The 16,747-nt window shown below is 36.6% G+C and overlaps 10 protein-coding genes across 10 annotated transcripts; 5 read left to right on the top strand and 5 right to left on the bottom strand.

Moving 5' to 3' along the window:
- Positions 1-170: 170 nt before the first annotated feature.
- RHIMIDRAFT_241704 (uncharacterized protein) lies at positions 171-558 on the top strand (the record flags this gene model as incomplete). Its single annotated transcript, XM_023609634.1, has 3 exons — positions 171-315; positions 373-453; positions 512-558. 3 exons carry the CDS (start codon positions 171-173, stop codon positions 556-558), a joined length of 273 nt encoding a protein of 90 aa, XP_023462140.1.
- Positions 520-1,668, bottom strand: RHIMIDRAFT_76010 (kinase-like protein). The gene is made up of 3 exons (XM_023615654.1): positions 1,205-1,668; positions 1,115-1,152; positions 520-1,062 (listed from the first exon to the last, which is right to left on the bottom strand). The coding sequence occupies exons 1-3, from the start codon at positions 1,481-1,483 to the stop codon at positions 705-707; spliced, it is 675 nt and encodes a 224-aa protein (XP_023462139.1). The 5' UTR covers positions 1,484-1,668; the 3' UTR covers positions 520-704.
- On the bottom strand, positions 1,028-2,731 carry RHIMIDRAFT_76012 (uncharacterized protein). Its single transcript, XM_023615655.1, has 5 exons — positions 2,361-2,731; positions 1,366-2,304; positions 1,205-1,320; positions 1,115-1,152; positions 1,028-1,062 (listed from the first exon to the last, which is right to left on the bottom strand). Exons 1-2 carry the CDS (start codon positions 2,578-2,580, stop codon positions 1,508-1,510), a joined length of 1,017 nt encoding a protein of 338 aa, XP_023462138.1. The 5' UTR covers positions 2,581-2,731; the 3' UTR covers positions 1,028-1,062; positions 1,115-1,152; positions 1,205-1,320; positions 1,366-1,507.
- Positions 2,732-2,964: 233 nt separating this feature from the next.
- RHIMIDRAFT_269295 (uncharacterized protein) lies at positions 2,965-4,942 on the top strand. The gene is made up of 5 exons (XM_023612124.1): positions 2,965-3,278; positions 3,334-3,687; positions 3,735-4,270; positions 4,325-4,506; positions 4,557-4,942. Exons 1-5 carry the CDS (start codon positions 3,003-3,005, stop codon positions 4,733-4,735), a joined length of 1,527 nt encoding a protein of 508 aa, XP_023462137.1. The 5' UTR covers positions 2,965-3,002; the 3' UTR covers positions 4,736-4,942.
- Positions 4,943-5,454: 512 nt separating this feature from the next.
- Positions 5,455-6,151, bottom strand: RHIMIDRAFT_75977 (uncharacterized protein). The gene has a single exon (XM_023615653.1). The coding sequence runs from the start codon at positions 5,986-5,988 to the stop codon at positions 5,575-5,577; it is 414 nt and encodes a 137-aa protein (XP_023462136.1). The 5' UTR covers positions 5,989-6,151; the 3' UTR covers positions 5,455-5,574.
- On the bottom strand, positions 5,750-6,485 carry RHIMIDRAFT_269289 (uncharacterized protein). The gene is made up of 3 exons (XM_023612123.1): positions 6,390-6,485; positions 6,242-6,363; positions 5,750-6,215 (listed from the first exon to the last, which is right to left on the bottom strand). Exons 2-3 carry the CDS (start codon positions 6,242-6,244, stop codon positions 6,054-6,056), a joined length of 165 nt encoding a protein of 54 aa, XP_023462135.1. The 5' UTR covers positions 6,245-6,363; positions 6,390-6,485; the 3' UTR covers positions 5,750-6,053.
- A 1,957-nt stretch (positions 6,486-8,442) lies between these two features.
- RHIMIDRAFT_75957 (uncharacterized protein) lies at positions 8,443-10,637 on the top strand. The gene is made up of 2 exons (XM_023615652.1): positions 8,443-9,942; positions 10,001-10,637. Exons 1-2 carry the CDS (start codon positions 8,874-8,876, stop codon positions 10,387-10,389), a joined length of 1,458 nt encoding a protein of 485 aa, XP_023462134.1. The 5' UTR covers positions 8,443-8,873; the 3' UTR covers positions 10,390-10,637.
- Positions 10,638-10,669: 32 nt separating this feature from the next.
- Positions 10,670-11,151, bottom strand: RHIMIDRAFT_208037 (Trm112p-domain-containing protein; the record flags this gene model as incomplete). Its single annotated transcript, XM_023607029.1, has 3 exons — positions 10,670-10,771; positions 10,830-10,919; positions 10,972-11,151. The coding sequence occupies 3 exons, from the start codon at positions 11,149-11,151 to the stop codon at positions 10,670-10,672; spliced, it is 372 nt and encodes a 123-aa protein (XP_023462133.1).
- A 1,346-nt stretch (positions 11,152-12,497) lies between these two features.
- Positions 12,498-13,258, top strand: RHIMIDRAFT_269273 (uncharacterized protein). The gene is made up of 2 exons (XM_023612122.1): positions 12,498-12,825; positions 12,873-13,258. The coding sequence occupies exons 1-2, from the start codon at positions 12,593-12,595 to the stop codon at positions 13,186-13,188; spliced, it is 549 nt and encodes a 182-aa protein (XP_023462132.1). The 5' UTR covers positions 12,498-12,592; the 3' UTR covers positions 13,189-13,258.
- A 1,698-nt stretch (positions 13,259-14,956) lies between these two features.
- Positions 14,957-16,607, top strand: RHIMIDRAFT_207965 (MFS general substrate transporter; the record flags this gene model as incomplete). The annotated part of the gene is made up of 4 exons (XM_023607017.1): positions 14,957-15,245; positions 15,299-15,549; positions 15,597-16,133; positions 16,185-16,607. 4 exons carry the CDS (start codon positions 14,957-14,959, stop codon positions 16,605-16,607), a joined length of 1,500 nt encoding a protein of 499 aa, XP_023462131.1.
- Positions 16,608-16,747: the final 140 nt, after the last annotated feature.

The raw sequence follows: 16,747 nt of genomic DNA, 5'->3' as shown, positions 1-16,747 counted from the left end.
TTCTTGAATTAATTGTGTTTTGAGTGATAACTCCAAGAATATATGTCAATATCAGAATATGTCAATATCAGAAGAAGTCATGAGTATGGTTTAGAAGAGTGTTCACGTGATGGCACACAAGTAATACAAAATTTGGTAATTTTTTATACTCTTTTTTCTCTTCTTCTACAATGTCAGATAATAAAAGAACAGTAGCTAATCCTAATTACTCGAGAAGATCAGAACCTCAAGATGGCTTCAAGTCACTTCAAGAGTTTTATCCGTTTTATCTCGGAGAACATTGTAACAAGATAAACAGAAGACTGCATTTTCTTGGTAACAAATAATATATTACTGCTTTTTAAATAAGCTCATCATCCAAAAAAAAAAAAGGGACAACGCTCAGTCTAGTATTTGCTTATTTGGCTGCTCGCCGTCGTAAGGCTAAATTTTTACTTGCGGGTATCTTGCAGGGTAAATATTGAAAGTAGACATTATAAATATAAACGTGATATTGACTGTTCTTATATAGGCTACTTTTTTGCTTGGATTGGACATTTTGTATTTGAAAAGAAGTAAGGATATAAAAAACAATGAAAAAGAAAAGGTCATTGATCCATTTTATAGCAAACCTGCTACCTTCCGTTATCCTCTTTGGTCATTTTTATGCGATTGGAAGATGTGGTTTGAAATAGTGACAAGAAAGCGTTTATTATAAAATAAAATTATTCTGCCTTCATATTTAATAAACACTCTAATACATCCTTTGCTGTCGGCCTTAGAGCCGCATCATTCTTTAAACCTGCTCTTAATAAAGGGTAAAATTGTTTATATCGTCTTGGTATATATTTGGTGACAACTGCAACATGTCCACTACTTTGTCTCTGCAAAACATTCTTTTCAAATAGTTCATCTGGTTTATTCACCGACGTCAATTCTGCAATTATCACCATGGCCATGAATACATCCGATGCTTTAGAAAAGATACCATATTCAATCATCTCTGGTGCTGCCACGCTATCTGTCCAGCTAACATCTTCAGTTAAATGTACATTTTCACGACCATTGAATTCGATGCACGATCTATAGAAGAAAATATTAGTTTTATACACTTTATGCTCTATTGAATACTTGCTCAAAATCTGAAAGATAAGCAGATCCTGCTGAGTCAATCTATAAAAACAAGCATTAGTTTAACGGATGATTGATACAATACTACGTTTACCAATAGATTTTCAAGTTTTAGATCGACAAAGCCTATACCAAGTTTATGCGCATCTACTAAAGCAGAAAACAAGCAGATGCCTATTTGAAGTATCTCATATGGATGTATGTTTGTTCCTAGTAAAGAGTAAGTTACATTCTCTTTTGTTACTTTATTTTTACCTCTATTATGAAAGTAAGTTCTACCATCTCTATTAGAGAAGTGTCGTTGGATGACAAAGATTGTAGGTAATGGCTTGAATTTGGAGCGAGTATATTTTTTCATGGTGTCCTTGCTCATTATTTCATTTGGATGACAGTATATTCAACCGATGTACCTGTTTGTAAATCGACAGGTATATAGCTTATTAGAAAATTCAAGTTCATGTTTGACTTTCTTTTCATTCTCCTTTAAACATTGTATTCGACCTGTTTTACATGCAATAATCAAGTTTTTATATTTTCCTTTATATACAAGACTCGTTTGTCCTTCTCCAAGCAAGCAATTATGCACTTGAATATCACTTTTATCAATCCTTCCGCGTTCACGAATCAACTTTTCAGGGCATTCGATAATATCTGCTTTATCATTCCTTTTTGTACGTGTCTGTTTTACGCTGCCATTACTTGTATCAGTTTCTTTCACGCTGTCATTATTTGTACTTGGCTCTTTTATGTTGTTCTTTGTTTCTGACAACTTTTTCTTTTCCTTTGTATACGTTCTTCTAAACAATCTAAGTTCTTTAAATGGCGTCTCTGTTCTGTATATAACCGGTTTCTTTGGACGTAAAACACGTCTCGGCTCCTCTTTTTCATGATCATCGTCTTCATTCATCTCTTGACTATCTGATAGTTGTGAAAGATCAGATAATGGACTAAAAAGGCTTCTTTCGCGTTCGTCTATGTCAGAGTCACAGTATTCGATCATTTTATCAGTTAATTTATTAATGTTGGATAAGCTGGGGAAAGAAATAGTTGAAAGTTCTTTAGGTACGCAGTGAGCACAATACTGACAAGTAAATGATGTCCTGAGAGATCTTTCCTTTCCTATTATCAAAGTACACTCCGTATCTGTATCGTCTACAGTTGATGCGGCTCGATAATGCTTCTTTTTGGGCCTCTCTGATATTAGAAAAAGGTATATCAATAAACAGTGAGAAAAATACTATAAACTTTACCTGAAAATGATTCATTTATATCACTTTCAAACGAGCCTTCCTTTCGTTTATTTGTTGTCCTTGACTCTGACGTTCCTGTTTTGCTCCTACTGTTCTTTGCAAATATGTGTATAATTTGCAGGTTGGGATCAGCTTTCTTCATCATCATGTACTTCCCTTCTGCATCAAGGGAGTAACAATTCACCTCGGATTCAAGCAAAGTTTGTGGTTCTATGCTCATTGGCTAATACAAAGAAGAAAATAATAATAAAAAAAGACAAAGGGGAAAGGGGAAAGAAATATAAAAATAACTTGAGTTTCAAAAACGCGATAAACTCTACAGCTGTTGCCCTACAGCAAACAAAGAATACTCGAAAGAGTCTTAACTGAACTGCTGCAAAGTGTATACAGGATTGATGTAATATCAAAATACGTTAAAATGTAAAGATGGCAACATGTGATTATTGCTAACCCTTCGTGAGTCTATTGTAGCTACACATATACACATATATATAAAATGAGATAAACTTTTGCCATATATACCTTGGGGTACTTTGGGCAGAGTCGTTCATTATTACTACCTATTAATGCACACGTGATAATGTGACACAACTTGTTACTGTAACAGAATCAACTGACATTGTATTTTTTAACTCTTTACAAATGAACAACAAAACCTTGCGTCCTCTTCATTTAAGAATACTCTTTCCTGAATTACTCACTTTACCCAAAACAGATCCTAGGCGACTAGGTCCACCGATAGATATTACGAGCTCAAAGACGGTTGATCTCGAATTATACACCTATCTTGCACTTCTTGTACGAGATTTCATTCACCCTTGGTACAGACTCATCACAAATGACCAGGATCTTACAACAGAGTTAATCAAAGTACTTGTCTTGATCATCCAAAAGTTAGAAAAGAGACTTTGTTATGAGGTATAATTATGGCTATTGTGCTGATCTCACTTTTAACACGCCCAAAAAAAAAAAGGTGGATTGGACTGAATTGATATTGATAGATTTACCAAAGCTTTTAACCATACATTACCATGACTACCGAGAGGCCAAAAGACGATTACATATGAACCATGGCAGCGGTTCAAGTTCATTGCCAGACCTCTTTCACGGTATGCAGCCTCACTTTGCACTACAGCCTATAGATCATCGCGAACAAGAGTATCTTCGACTATTGACTGAATCCATTTTGCGGATCTTGCTCGATCCAAAAGACTTTCAGAGCGATTGTTTACGACAATTGATAAGAGAAATTCTATCCAACTTGATCTTGTACAATGTGACTGAAAGCCTGACTGATCCATACACGATTCATATGATCATCTGCAAGGTAAATTATTGCTATAAACCCCGATTCACATTTACTAATGGCAGTAGCTACTGGCACCGTTCGAACCAGAGTTAGACAAGCTTGAATCATCAGGAAAATTTGCAGAAACTTATTTTAGTGCATTAACAAATGGACAGTCATTTCAAAAGCAAACAAAGACAATCAGCGATCAGCCAGAGGAAGATGATAGCTTGACAAAGCATATGCAGCAACTGCAAGAGAAGCGACGGCTACAAGGACAAGAGGTTACAGTAGATGCAGATGATCCTAAGGGGGACTCTACTGCTGCTGATCATCGCCAGTTTTCATTTGGTTATATCACCCTGCAAGTGTTTTTAGCTCCCATTCGGTCCTTTTGGCTCTATCTTGTCGCAACGGTTACACATTCCCAGGAAAGATACCAAAGGGTCACACAGCATAAAAAGCAGACACGGCAAGTACGGTTGATTGAGCCTGTGATGGAGTTTGTGCATATAGCATGTCAAATACAGGATAGACCTTTATTGCAATTTGCCTGGCAGATGCTTGCCATGTTCTTTTGGCCCCTCATTCGTGTCTTTGGTGGTGGATTGCTTATAGACAAGTAACAGTGCCAAGTATAAAAACACACGGTTGCTAAACATTTTATTTTTAATAGGTTCTTGGAGCAAGCAGTATTACATCTCTTGAGTGAGGATCATATCGTATTCTACTTAAGGCTTGGAACTGACCTGTTGTGGCCAAATGGTGAATTTATGCAAAAGGCAGACCCACCAACTCCACTTCAGCGAGAACAGATGCGAGTTCGGGCAGAGAGATTACTGACTGTAGCCATACCACGTAAATATTAAGTTTTTTTTCTTTATCATTTGAATTAACATCGTTCTTAGATCGTGTTAGTTCTATTTTATTTGAAACTAGTGACCTGAATCAACTTCAATCTCATATACATGATACCCTTGAACCACTTCAAAACAAAAAGATTAACAAGCATCTAATGTATCTGCTAGTGGACCTTGTGCTTTCAAAAGTGTTTCCTGAGCTTCTAGTTAGCGAACCAAGAAAATAAAATGATTCAACAAAGTATACCCATTTTGTTAGCAATAAAAACAACATAGTATTCATACAAAACTTTTCACAAATGGATCCTCTTTTGTCATGGCTGCTTAAAATGAAGTCTATAGTCTTGCTGTAACTCAAGCTCTGGAAAAGCGACCGCATGATTGATCAAGGTTATCTTAAAACTCTTTTTTTTTCTTTCTTTCTTTTCTCTCTTGGGCCCTTTCGAATACCAATAAAAAAGAGCATACTTAAAAAAAAATACCTCAGCCAAAAATTTAAAGCTGATTAACCTGATCATTTTGACTTCTTCAGTCATATTATAAAAGCCCTACAGTGCGAGCTTACCGAGATACAGCCCCATCTCGTTGATCAGAATGATCTCAAAGCTGGAAATTTCCTAGTTTTGCAGAAGCAGTTTACGCCCAGAGGTCAGTTCGTTGTCAAACACTAGCACACACCACAAGCAACAACGAAAATGTTCAACAACAATTCACATTCGACAAGACCAGTGCTATTATTTCCTCAGCCGGCAACTCGCCCACTGGCAGTATGTGGGCTGATTCTAAGGCCCACTCTTCAATTCCGTAAGAAGATGTATCAAATATGAAAATATAGAGCAAGAAGAGTCCATCTTTTGGTAGTGAAGATACAGAAGGATGCCTTTTTTTTGTATTCCCAATAGATCGTCAACACATTTAAGTGAAGACCTATTATACAAGAAATGCGCTTCGTCAATGAAAAGAGTTCGATAACATAATGCTCAAAGATGATACATGGATATGAATCTGAGCCTAGAAGAACGCTTGTAAATTTGTATAGCACAGACTGATATTAATATATGGCATCTCACCAATGAAAACTACCTATGCAAGGTTGTATAACGATAATTACCTCAAAGTGCTTCATAATGATGCATATGAAGAAATTGTTAAACTGTCGTTTCCTTGGATTACCAAAGACAAAGAAAAGTGCGTCAAGTGAATATATTTTATTAAGGTTAAAGAACAAAAAGTCAAAGTGTGAGAGTAACAAAATGAAGTTTTTATTTAAGAAATAGCTTGATTTTCGAAGGCAGAGAGTTTTGAATAAGTAGAGGCTTTTCTTTTGATAGCCAAGGTAAGAGAGCAAGTAGAAACTTTTGTTTTGGTAGCCAAATTTAGAGAGCAAATAGAGATTTCTTCTTTTTTTCTTTCCATAAATCCAGAAGGCCACATTAACGCTAGCTTTCAAACCCAAGATGGCTAGAACCATAAACTGCATGCCAGAAGACTACACGGTGTAAACCCTCCATGAATAAAAAATACTCAAGACTCAAATCTCAAAAATCAAAAGTCAATCTCAAAACCATACCACGGTAAATTCAACGAAAGAGATGCTTCAACGTACAAAGAGTGCACTTCTAAGTACCTAGGACGAAGCGTTTCGAAAGGGGTGATGACCGTGGAGACATCGGAATATTGAACCTTTGGAGCATCGCAATCATCGAGCTCAGTAATAAGGAGGGTTTACGGACCATTCATCAGCTGTAGAGGCAGAGCCATAACAATAGAAGCATCTCGGAGTGATCCAGCGTAGTGAAGCAGTGACCTATAGCAGAGCTTGATAGAGTTTGGCAGATAGTGGCAAAGTAGATTGATTGGTTATATTTCTTGTGACTTCAGGACTTGAATATGTAGTTACTCCAGAACAGTATTCATTACCAGACACTGATAGACATGAGCAAAATTCTTTAGGGGCTTTCCGACGTTGATAAACATGGACAGGCATTCACTAGCATTTTCAGGCACTGATGATTATTTGTATGTATTGATAAGCATGAGTAGGTTTCACTGGTCTTTCCAGAGCTTTGATAGACATTTGATAAACATTTGAGTATTTGATTGTTTGATTATTTGAGTGCATTGATAAGTAGTAGCAAAGCATTTTTTGAGCATTAGCGAGTAACAGAGATTCCTTTAAGGCTTCGCCCCGTGAGTGACCATTATGATAGAGTAAGATGCACCAGAAACCATGAAATAGAACCAGCAAAAGTGTATTTTTTAAACGATGGCATTAATTATATGTACTTTGAGATCACCCCAAATGATATTGTACTTTTTTCAACATAGGAAATAATAAAAGCAGAGGAGAATTTTTAAAAGAGATAAAGAGTGAAAAGAAGACAAGAATGATGGCTTCTTTTATAGTTTTCTGTTCACGTGAGTTATGCTATTTAGGCTGAGAATATATAGCTCATTTCTCCTTTTTCTCAATCTATCTTTTTCTAGTAATTCATAAATAAATAGCTCATTCTCTGTTTTTTCCATATTAGAGCAAATCCGAGCAGCTCTTTTTTTTTTTTAGTTTGGAATATGGAATATTCTCTTGTATCCCTTTTTTTGTTTTGTTTACTTTGCATAATTTTCACGCCTCCCTTTTTTTTTTTTGATGCCGCTTGTTTACATAAGGCTAACCTCACGCACTTACACACACGCGTAGTTTTTTTATTATGATTGCTTCACTTCTCTTATTTCCAATGCGTGTTTTTTTTATTTTTCTGGTCGTTTTCTTTAAGAATAAATAAAAAAAGTAAGACAAGAATTAAATGTACGAGGAAAAAGGCTGAGAGGGGACGACATCTTTAAAAATGCAGCTGATAGTAAACAAAAAAATAAGGCTCTTCTCAAAGAGTACTAGACTGCCGATTCTGTGGAACACACGCAGTTGATTCCATTACAGTTGTTATTTGTCAATCAAAGAAAGTTAATCATGATTGATCTATTTGGTTAACCACTCTGGCTTGTCTCATAAAAGTAATGATGAATTATTTTTTTTTGCCAAAAAGAACCAAAACCAAATCGCCCCAACCTTCACGTATCAAAACCTGTTTATCAAGCATGAAACATAGGTGATTGAGTTGCTGGCTTAGGAAAAAATAAGAGTTTGTAATGTTTTTATTTTTATTTTTAGTGCACATGAAAAAAGGTAAAAGGTAAAATGTTTATCCCCTATTTCTAGTTGCTATATCTTTATTCTTTTCCCTTCTGCTTATGAAATGTAGACCAACATTAGCGACGACTGTGATTGTGATAGATTTGATGACTATACGTTCATTTTTACAGTAAAGCAATGGATCTTCTAAGTCTGCATAAACTATTTCAAATGGCGCTCGAAACATGATGGGTTGCTAAGGTACACGACATACTTCAATTAATGACTTTATTGTCATGGATACTCGCATATCATGAATGAGAGGTATTTTCAAATATGTGATTTATTGGGCGACGAGAAAGGGGTTTTTATAACCATGAAAAAGAATATGAATACGTGAACGCATAAAATGGATAAAAATAAGCCTTATATGGAGATAAAACAGTAGAAGCATAACCCAATAAGCCTTAGAGGGGAATCAATGTGATGGCAGAGAAGTTTATCACTGTAATAACGAATATTGCCATTTAGTTGATCAAGTGTAGCCTTTACTTTGTCGACCCTTATAGTTAATATTGTCAAGAATACTTTACTTGTAAATACAACAGTGCATGTATTTGATATTCGTTTTATTCATAATCATGTTTAATGTTGGTTCGTTTCGTTAAAGGAAAAAGGGGTTCTAATCGAAAGCTCAATCTCACTTGTTTTATTTTATTTTTTTTAGTTGAAAGCCTTTTTCTGATTTGGTCGACGAAATAAACTCGAACCCAATTGCCGCCTTGGGTCAAGTCTTTTTTTTTTTCCTTTTTTCGATTTGATTGGACTATTCTATGGATACCTATGGTTAACCGTACTAGGAGTTGATGCCAGCCAAGGCATCACAGCGGTATACCCAGCTATCCACATGTGAGCGACCATCATCCTACACACACGGCTGCTTGGGTCTTTACCTTTTCTATTGATGATCCAGTTTCCTTTTACCTGAACAAGCTTTCACATAAGTTCTCCCCAAAGCCATCGACAATGGTCGTCAGATGAAAGCGATGGTGAATAGTCTTTATAGGGGCCGTGAATATCTTCACCACACACTACACAGTCAATCACCTCTTCAAGTCATTGATAATGACCTTACCAGATTCTCGTGACTCCTTGCAGAGGCTGGGTCGAATTTTTTTTTTAAAATTTATTTTGTTGAACGACTAGTCTTCTCTTGTGTGTTTCTGACATGAAGAATGAGCCGGAAATCAATTTTGATATATTTCATATCAGGGCTCTTTATTCTTGCTATATTTGCTCAACTTAATTCTTATCTTGCTCTAATCACTTTACCTAATTCACATTCCAAAGATGACACAGCGATTCAGGAACGATATCAGAGAGAATATAAGGCTTTGATAGTCTATATCATATGCCTCTCAGCCACATGCTTCATTCTGCTGCTACAATCTTGGCTTAAACAATCACACTACAATCAACAAAAGTTACTAGGACACCCATTGACAGCAAAGACAGCAACAAACAGGTACAACAGTTGGCTACAGTACGAATGGCGATGGTTCAGCACGACTCTGTCCTTGTCATTTATCATCAAACTAGGAACACTCATTGGTGTAAATATTATGCTTATACTCATTTCAAATGATGAGGATAAACACTTGATGCTACAAGGAAGAGCTAATAGAGCAGCCCAACTAGCTGTTGCAAACACTGCTGCTGCAGTTGCTCTTTCAGCCAAACTATCCATCATTCAGCGATATTTTTATGGAGTTGAGAAGACGCTGAGTTGGCATCCATGGTTTGGCAGAATAGCCCTTGTTGAAACACTGTATCATGGCGCCTATCAGTTTCAATTGAATTATGCTCGACAGAACTATGATCTTATTCTCGCCTTGACTACCAATATTCGATACATGACAGGAGCCAGTTTGATATCAGCCATGATCATTTTGGTGATTGGATCTCATCCGCTCGTAAGGCATATTTCCTATCGACTCTTCCGATTGACTCATATCGGCTCATTCCTTGTGCTCATCCTATTGGGCTGTCTTCATCACTGGGTGTTTTATGTGTTTTATGCAGCAGTACTCGGATTTTGGATCATAGATCAAGTTGACCGATCCTTTGAAATCGAAGTGTGCAGCCTCCAAGCGATGCCTGGAAATATAGTAAAGATTCAGGCCACCGTACCTTATACTATCTTAAGCCCGATACCTGGTCAATTTGCATTTCTATCATTCTCATCATCATGGATTCATGCTTGGATACACTCACATCCTTTTTCTATTTGCAGAATAGATACCGGTAAAGCAAATATGTTTATCAACGTTCTGTTATTGACTAATATGTTCTTTTTATATAGTCAATGGAAAAGATCAGGATGATGACAGTGAGGGGATAGTACATCAAGCATTGACATTTTATATCAAAGTGTCTGGCAAACGAACTTTATCACTCTACCAAAAGGCAGTAGATCAAGAAAAAGTAAAGATGAGGATCAGTCGGCCCCTAGGAAGGCCCTACTTGACGATTGCCGGATCTGAATTTGGCGATTTCAAGACGATTGTCTTGGTTGCAGATGGAGTAGGACTAGCACCATGGATCTCAGTACTACAATATGTGAGTGAAAAAAAAGAGACGATAAAGACACGATCGGTGTACTTGATTTGGAGTATACATGCAATAGGTAGAATCCATCGTGGGTATAAAGAATACAGACTGATTTTTTATAGACACATTTTATGCATTTGAAGAGGAGCTCGTTCAGTTTGCAAACTCTCTGCAGCTATTGGACTTGACGATTGAAATATTTATTACAGGCGATATAGAAGACAATGCAGAATCTGTTAGACAATTTACGTTTAGATACAGTCGACCCAACTATTCACTTTTATTTGATGAGATCTATGAGAATGATGTAGCTGTTGGAGTGTGTGCACATGAAGACAAGACTGTACAGATACATAATTTAGCACTTGCTCGTTCTTGGGCTATACATACAGAAAGATTTCAGTTGTAAATAGATATTTATTTAAATCTCGTGCTCTGCTAATAACATGTTGGGAATTCCGTCTTTAATCTTGTATACATGGTTGCAGTTGGGACAAATCATTTGTCCCTGTTGAACATGTGTCTATTTTTTTTGCAATGTTTGTCAACGATGCGCTTCACTTAGATATTGTAATGTATACCTCTAAAATGACAGCATGTAAAACCTTTAAAAACTCTTCATTCTCTTCAGCATTTTCAGGAATTTCCTCGGGAAGTGTATTGATACCAAGCTATATAATGATTAATAAAGAGAGAGAGTGCAATATGTATTTGTGTGTGTACCTGAATGGCTGTGTTTCTGAGAGCATCCCAGTCAAGTTTATTTAATACATTGGCCATAAAATCAGGGTTGAATTCTGCTTCAATCAGCTCCACTTGAGCATCCTCAAAGCGTAATGGAAAGTTATTCGTGTTGCAGTTTTTGACGTGGCATTGTAACATGTTGTGTGTGATGAGTCTCATTGTGAATATCTATGATTGAAAAAAATAAAAATAAAAAAAGAGAGTGGGCTATTTAAGTGAATAAGCCACATATGAAGAAAATGATAGCTCTTCTCCGTTTCTCTTTCAGTATAAAGCATAACAATTCATAGTATACGATTGTTCTTGTATATATCACATCAGCTACTATCCCCTCTCTCTCTCTCTTGTTTTTCTCTTTGAATGATAAAATAAAGATAATTACAGTGCTTCAGTGACTGAACAGGCCACTGCATAGTTTCTTAAAACGACTCTCGATGAAATGGACAAACATCCAGATATAAAAGATCACTATATAAATATGAATAATGTACCCATTCACGTTCATGAAAGAATAAGGAAGTATATTGAGCATTGAGGATATTCATGTTTATATCTTCTATTTCTAAAAACATGAAATTAATTTGGCTTGTTATGCAATCCTCTCTTCTTATTGGATAAATGCAAACCAGCCAATCATATAAATGGATTACTCAATCCGAATCGAACCCATATGATCAACTGTCAAACCATGTCTACACGCCATAAAACAGACGAAAGAATTGATCCGTATTCCCTTCAGTTTATAGTGTTACAAACTTGAGGAATGTCCTCTCTAGACAACAACAACACGAATGATTCCAAATTGTAAATAAACGCAATGCTCTCAGATTGTGTCCGAGTCTGACTTTTTATTATTTATTGTAGAAAAAGCAGTAAAAAACGAGCCTTGAGAAGAGAGCTGGCAACCCTTCAAGAAGACAATAACAAAAAAGGTATTCATGCGCAATTATTGCATTTGAAATATAATGTTGATATATTCTAGCTCGACGTGATTCGCCCAAATGTCCCATTTGTGAACATCGCATTGAACCTGCTTATTGGAATGAACATTATCAATATGAACTCAATAGACTAGCAGAACCTAATTCCGAAGTATACGGTGATAAAAGGTATGCAAAACAAGACAGTAATGCGTTAAATACTCAGTCTATAATATAGTAAAGGAAAGCGTGGAGCAGCTGTAGTTGCACGCAAACAGATGGAAAGAACAAGTGGTAAAAAACGAGCAGGATCTGTCTATGAAGAAACATTGGAAAGAATACAAAAGAACAGACAAAAACGGACAGACATATTAAAACACTTGGATAACAAACAACAACGTCTAAGCGATTCTGAGATTGCATTACAACTATCATTAGAAGAGGAGCAAGAGATTCAAACTTGCTTTATCTGTAATCAGCAAATATTTGGTGACCTTGAAGCCATCAATTTACATATTGATAATTGTCTATCAAATGCACAAGAACCGCCATCATCCTCATTAACAACAGCAGCAGCAGTGACAACAACAGCAACAACAACAACAGCAGATAACCCAGAATCCTCAGATGCGTGGGTTGAATATGAATGGGCCGGACAGAGACGCGTGAGAGCCTCAGCCATGATGGAAGGAGGATATAGTGGCGCAGGGTTCGCTACAGCAAGCAAAAGAGAGGTAGAAGACGAAGATGATGAAGACTTGGATGTCGAAGATGATGATGCTGCACAATATGGCGAACATCAATATACAGAAAGAGATATTTTAGTGAATATGGAGGACGATAATGAAGATGCTCATGCTTTACGAGAAATGGTATCTGGAGGCACATCACATAATTCACCTTCATCAATAAGGTAAATATACGGAAACATAAAGCTGCATGTTACTCATAAATGTATAGACAAGAATTTGAAGAAACAGTATCTGAAGCAGGATGGGAGCAACACTTGAGTACAGCTGGAAGTTTTACAGAAGGTGGTCATTCAAAGCTCGTTATCGAATCACTTAAAACACATATCCGTCAATTAGAAGCAGCCTCACGTTCATCACCGCATTGTCTTATCTGTCTCGAACCTTACAAGACGCCTCTAACATCAATTGTCTGTTGGCATGTTCATTGCGAACGATGCTGGTTGCAAACTCTTGGAAGCAAAAAACTTTGTCCCCAATGTCAAAAGATTACAACAGCTGCCGACTTACGACGTATTTATATTTGATCCTGTATAATATGATTCATCTCCCTCTTCTATTCTATTCGAGTTCATCCGATATTTCTTTGTACAAAGTTTTTTTTTTAAAAAAAAAAAGAAAGAGCAATATTATAATAAATAATCCATTGTATACAATCAAGCATGAATCAGTCCAGAATGGCTTACATTCTAATAGAAAGATGAATAAATGATTGTAGTGGTTGTTCATGAGGTTGAGTAGATAGACGTAGAATAGAACGAAATGCACGAGATTTATTATGTAGATGCTTACACTTTATTCAGAATGATGCGCACATTGATAGAAAATGATATATCAGACAACAAATGATAATAAAAGAGAATCCACAAGAAACAGAAGAAATGATTAATAAATCAGTTACGTGTTGTTTACAAAGTGCTAACCACATATACAAGTCTCAAAAATATCAAATTCATTTTATGCATTATTGCACGTTGGCAAGTTGGGAGAAAAGATTGATAATCAATAAAAATGTAATTGCTAATCGATGTGTGAATAATTTCTAGAGATGCTTATAAGATTAATCGGGCTTTCCTCGATCTACCATCTAAGAAGAGAGGGCCATTTATCCGCTAAAAAGGGAAATGCATATCAAATGATAAAAAAAGCGCATCATTGTTAAACCCCCAAAATACAAACGCATATAATCAAATACACTCTTGTTAAATATCTAAATCCTGTTGAGCTACTCTCTTTATGGCAATGTCGGTCTCTCTCTCTCGTATAGATCAAAGGCTGTCCAATTAAAAGGTCAGAATCAATATTTTTCTTTTTACAAAAAAGGAATTTAGTAAAATCAGCAGTTATGCCACTCTCCGTTCTACAAAATATATTACAAAATATACGTAAAATGTATTAGAGATCACTAAAAAAAAGCATGTATAAATATATTAAACTACTACAATGCATGAAAATACCAATCATAGCAGTGCTGCTGTATTCTTTTACTGTTTATTACAAATCCAGTTTAATAAGGCACACATTTCACAGCGAAAGAACATTGTCTCACGTGCAAATATTAAAGAACATGAGAATATTGTTATATTTTATTTGTCCAATTAGCCCCGAGGCAGCCTTCAATTTTTTAAAAATATGACATGGTCCTTTGTTACCTTTTTCATTGAACCCTTTTCCCATTAGCCAATGAATAAAAGGAACGAGTGCAGCAGCTGAACATGTTTAGGCATGTGCGACGTCTTTTATCTTTCCGAATTCTAATTTTTTTTCTAGTAACTTCTAGCTTTTTACAGAAACAGACTAATTCCGAAACAAACAACTAAATAAAAAGATAAGCATCTCTTTCTCTCTCTCTTGAAAAAAAGAAAAAAGAAAAAAGAGATTGAAAGAGAGGGGAAAAGACAGAGCACAAATAAGGAAACATGCGTGATACCAAGTTTGTTTTTTATTGTTATTGAAGTGCCTTTTATTTAAAACATAAAAAGGTTAAATTTTCTTTAAAAAGTAATTTCACTTTTAGACACCCAACTCCGTCCCCCCCTGGCTCCTTTGAATCATTGAATCTCTTTTGGGCTCTTTTTTGCCACTCACCTGTTTGCCTTGTTGTCATTGATCCATGCTTCCCTTTTTCTAACATATGATTTAATCGCCGATTTAATTATTAAGAGCAACTTTGTGTGAAACTATAAAAGAATAAAAGAGCCCTTCTTGATTGATTTATCTTTTTCCCTTAATTCTCTTCTTGCTCTCACGCTCTCACGCATATACTAAAAAGGAAAAGCATAAAAAGGGGAAATAATGTCTGACATAGTTAAACCAAGCAGTGACCAAGAAGCTGTCCTTAATGAATCAATAGAAGCTACCCCTTATGGTACAGTTGAATCAACTGGAGTCAAAAAGAAGACGACATCTTACTTTAACGTACTCTTCAGTGGATTTGCTCTGCTTTCTGATGGGTATCAGTCAGGTGTGATCAGTTTTGTTAATTTATTCCTGGGTAAAATCTATGGATCGGATGTGTTTAATGCTACTATGAAGTCTCGTCTGTCTTATTCTATGTTTGTCGGCGCTATTGTTGGTCAACTAGGTAGGTTTGGAATTAATCAGTCTTTACATGTCTAATATTGATGTGTTCTATAGGTTTTGGCCTTGTCATTGATCGTATTGGTCGAAAGATCGGTTTGGTTTTGACCACATTCCTTGTCATCTTAGGTGCTGCTTTATCTGCTGCTTCAAGCGGAAAGGATCCTACTGGTTTACTCTGGATGATGATCATCTCTCGTGGTGTCCTTGGTGTGGGTGTAGGTGGTGAATACCCCTGTAGTTCAGTCTCTGCTGGTGAGTCTGCTGATGAAGTGGCGCCCGGAAGACGTGGTGCTCTCTTTGTGCTGGTAAGGGATATAGATATTATGTGACATCTCAACTTACCTTGTTCCAGGTAACAAACTTTGTGATTGATGCGGGTTATGTTGTCTCAGCTATCGTACCTGTCATTTTGCTTGCAATCTTTAAGGATAACCTTGAGCCAGTTTGGCGTCTCTGTCTTGGTCTAGGTATTGTTCCTCCACTCTCTGTCTTGTACTTCCGTCTCAAAATGGCCGATTCAGAACGATATCGTACAAGTGCTCTGCAAAAGCGCGTACCCTATTGGTTGATCATCAAGAGATACTGGTTCCGTATCTTGGTTGCATCCGGTTTATGGTTCATTTATGACTTTATCTCTTATCCCAGTGGTGTATTCTCATCCGTCATTATTGACAGCGTTGCCAGTGGAGAATCAACCATTGAAGTCGTTGCCTGGAACATTCTCCTTTTCTCATTCTATCTTCCTGGTGCTCTTCTAGGTGCCTTGTCTGTTGACAAGATTGGCCGAAGAAAGACATTGACACTCGGTTTATTGCTTCAAGGCGTTGTTGGTTTGATCCTTGGAGGTGTCTACAATCTGATCTCAAAAAACTGTCTACCCATGTTTATCGTAAGTATCAACGACTGGTATAAGGGGCATATTGTTAATATCTTGATACAGATTATGTACGGTATCTACTTAGCTTTAGGCGAATATGGTCCAGGTGATACAATGGGATTAAATGCTACTGAAATGTTCCCTACAGCTGTTCGTGGTACATGTTACGGAATTGCTGCTGCTATTGGTAAAGTAGGTGCTACCGTGGGTACACTTGCCTTTGTGCCAATGCAAGAAGCCATGGGAGGATATAGAGGACCTTTCTTGGTGGGTAGTGGTATTGCTATTGTAGCAGGTATCCTTGCCTGGTTTGTAGTACCTGATATTGGACCCGATGGTTTAGTTCAGGAGGATGCTGACTTCCGTGAGTACTTGATGCAGCATGGTTATGATGTATCCCAGTTGGGCGTGCGCAAACCTGTAGACGTCATTCACGATAACTCCAAAACTTCTACTTCTATTCATTCCAACGAAAACAGATTGTAATCTCATATTCATTTTTTTATTATTTTATATATGTGCTGCTCTCTTTCCCCCTATAGACACCATATATCATACCTTCATGTACACACTTATATAATAAAGAATTATTTTGCATTATTTTTTTTCAAGTAGCGCTTTTTTTT

This window comes from Rhizopus microsporus (genome assembly GCF_002708625.1).
Source record: "Rhizopus microsporus ATCC 52813 unplaced genomic scaffold scaffold_24, whole genome shotgun sequence".
In the NCBI taxonomy this organism is placed as follows: domain Eukaryota; kingdom Fungi; phylum Mucoromycota; class Mucoromycetes; order Mucorales; family Rhizopodaceae; genus Rhizopus; species Rhizopus microsporus.
Note: the sequence above shows the minus strand (reverse complement) of the source record. Positions and strands in the feature narration are given on the sequence as shown.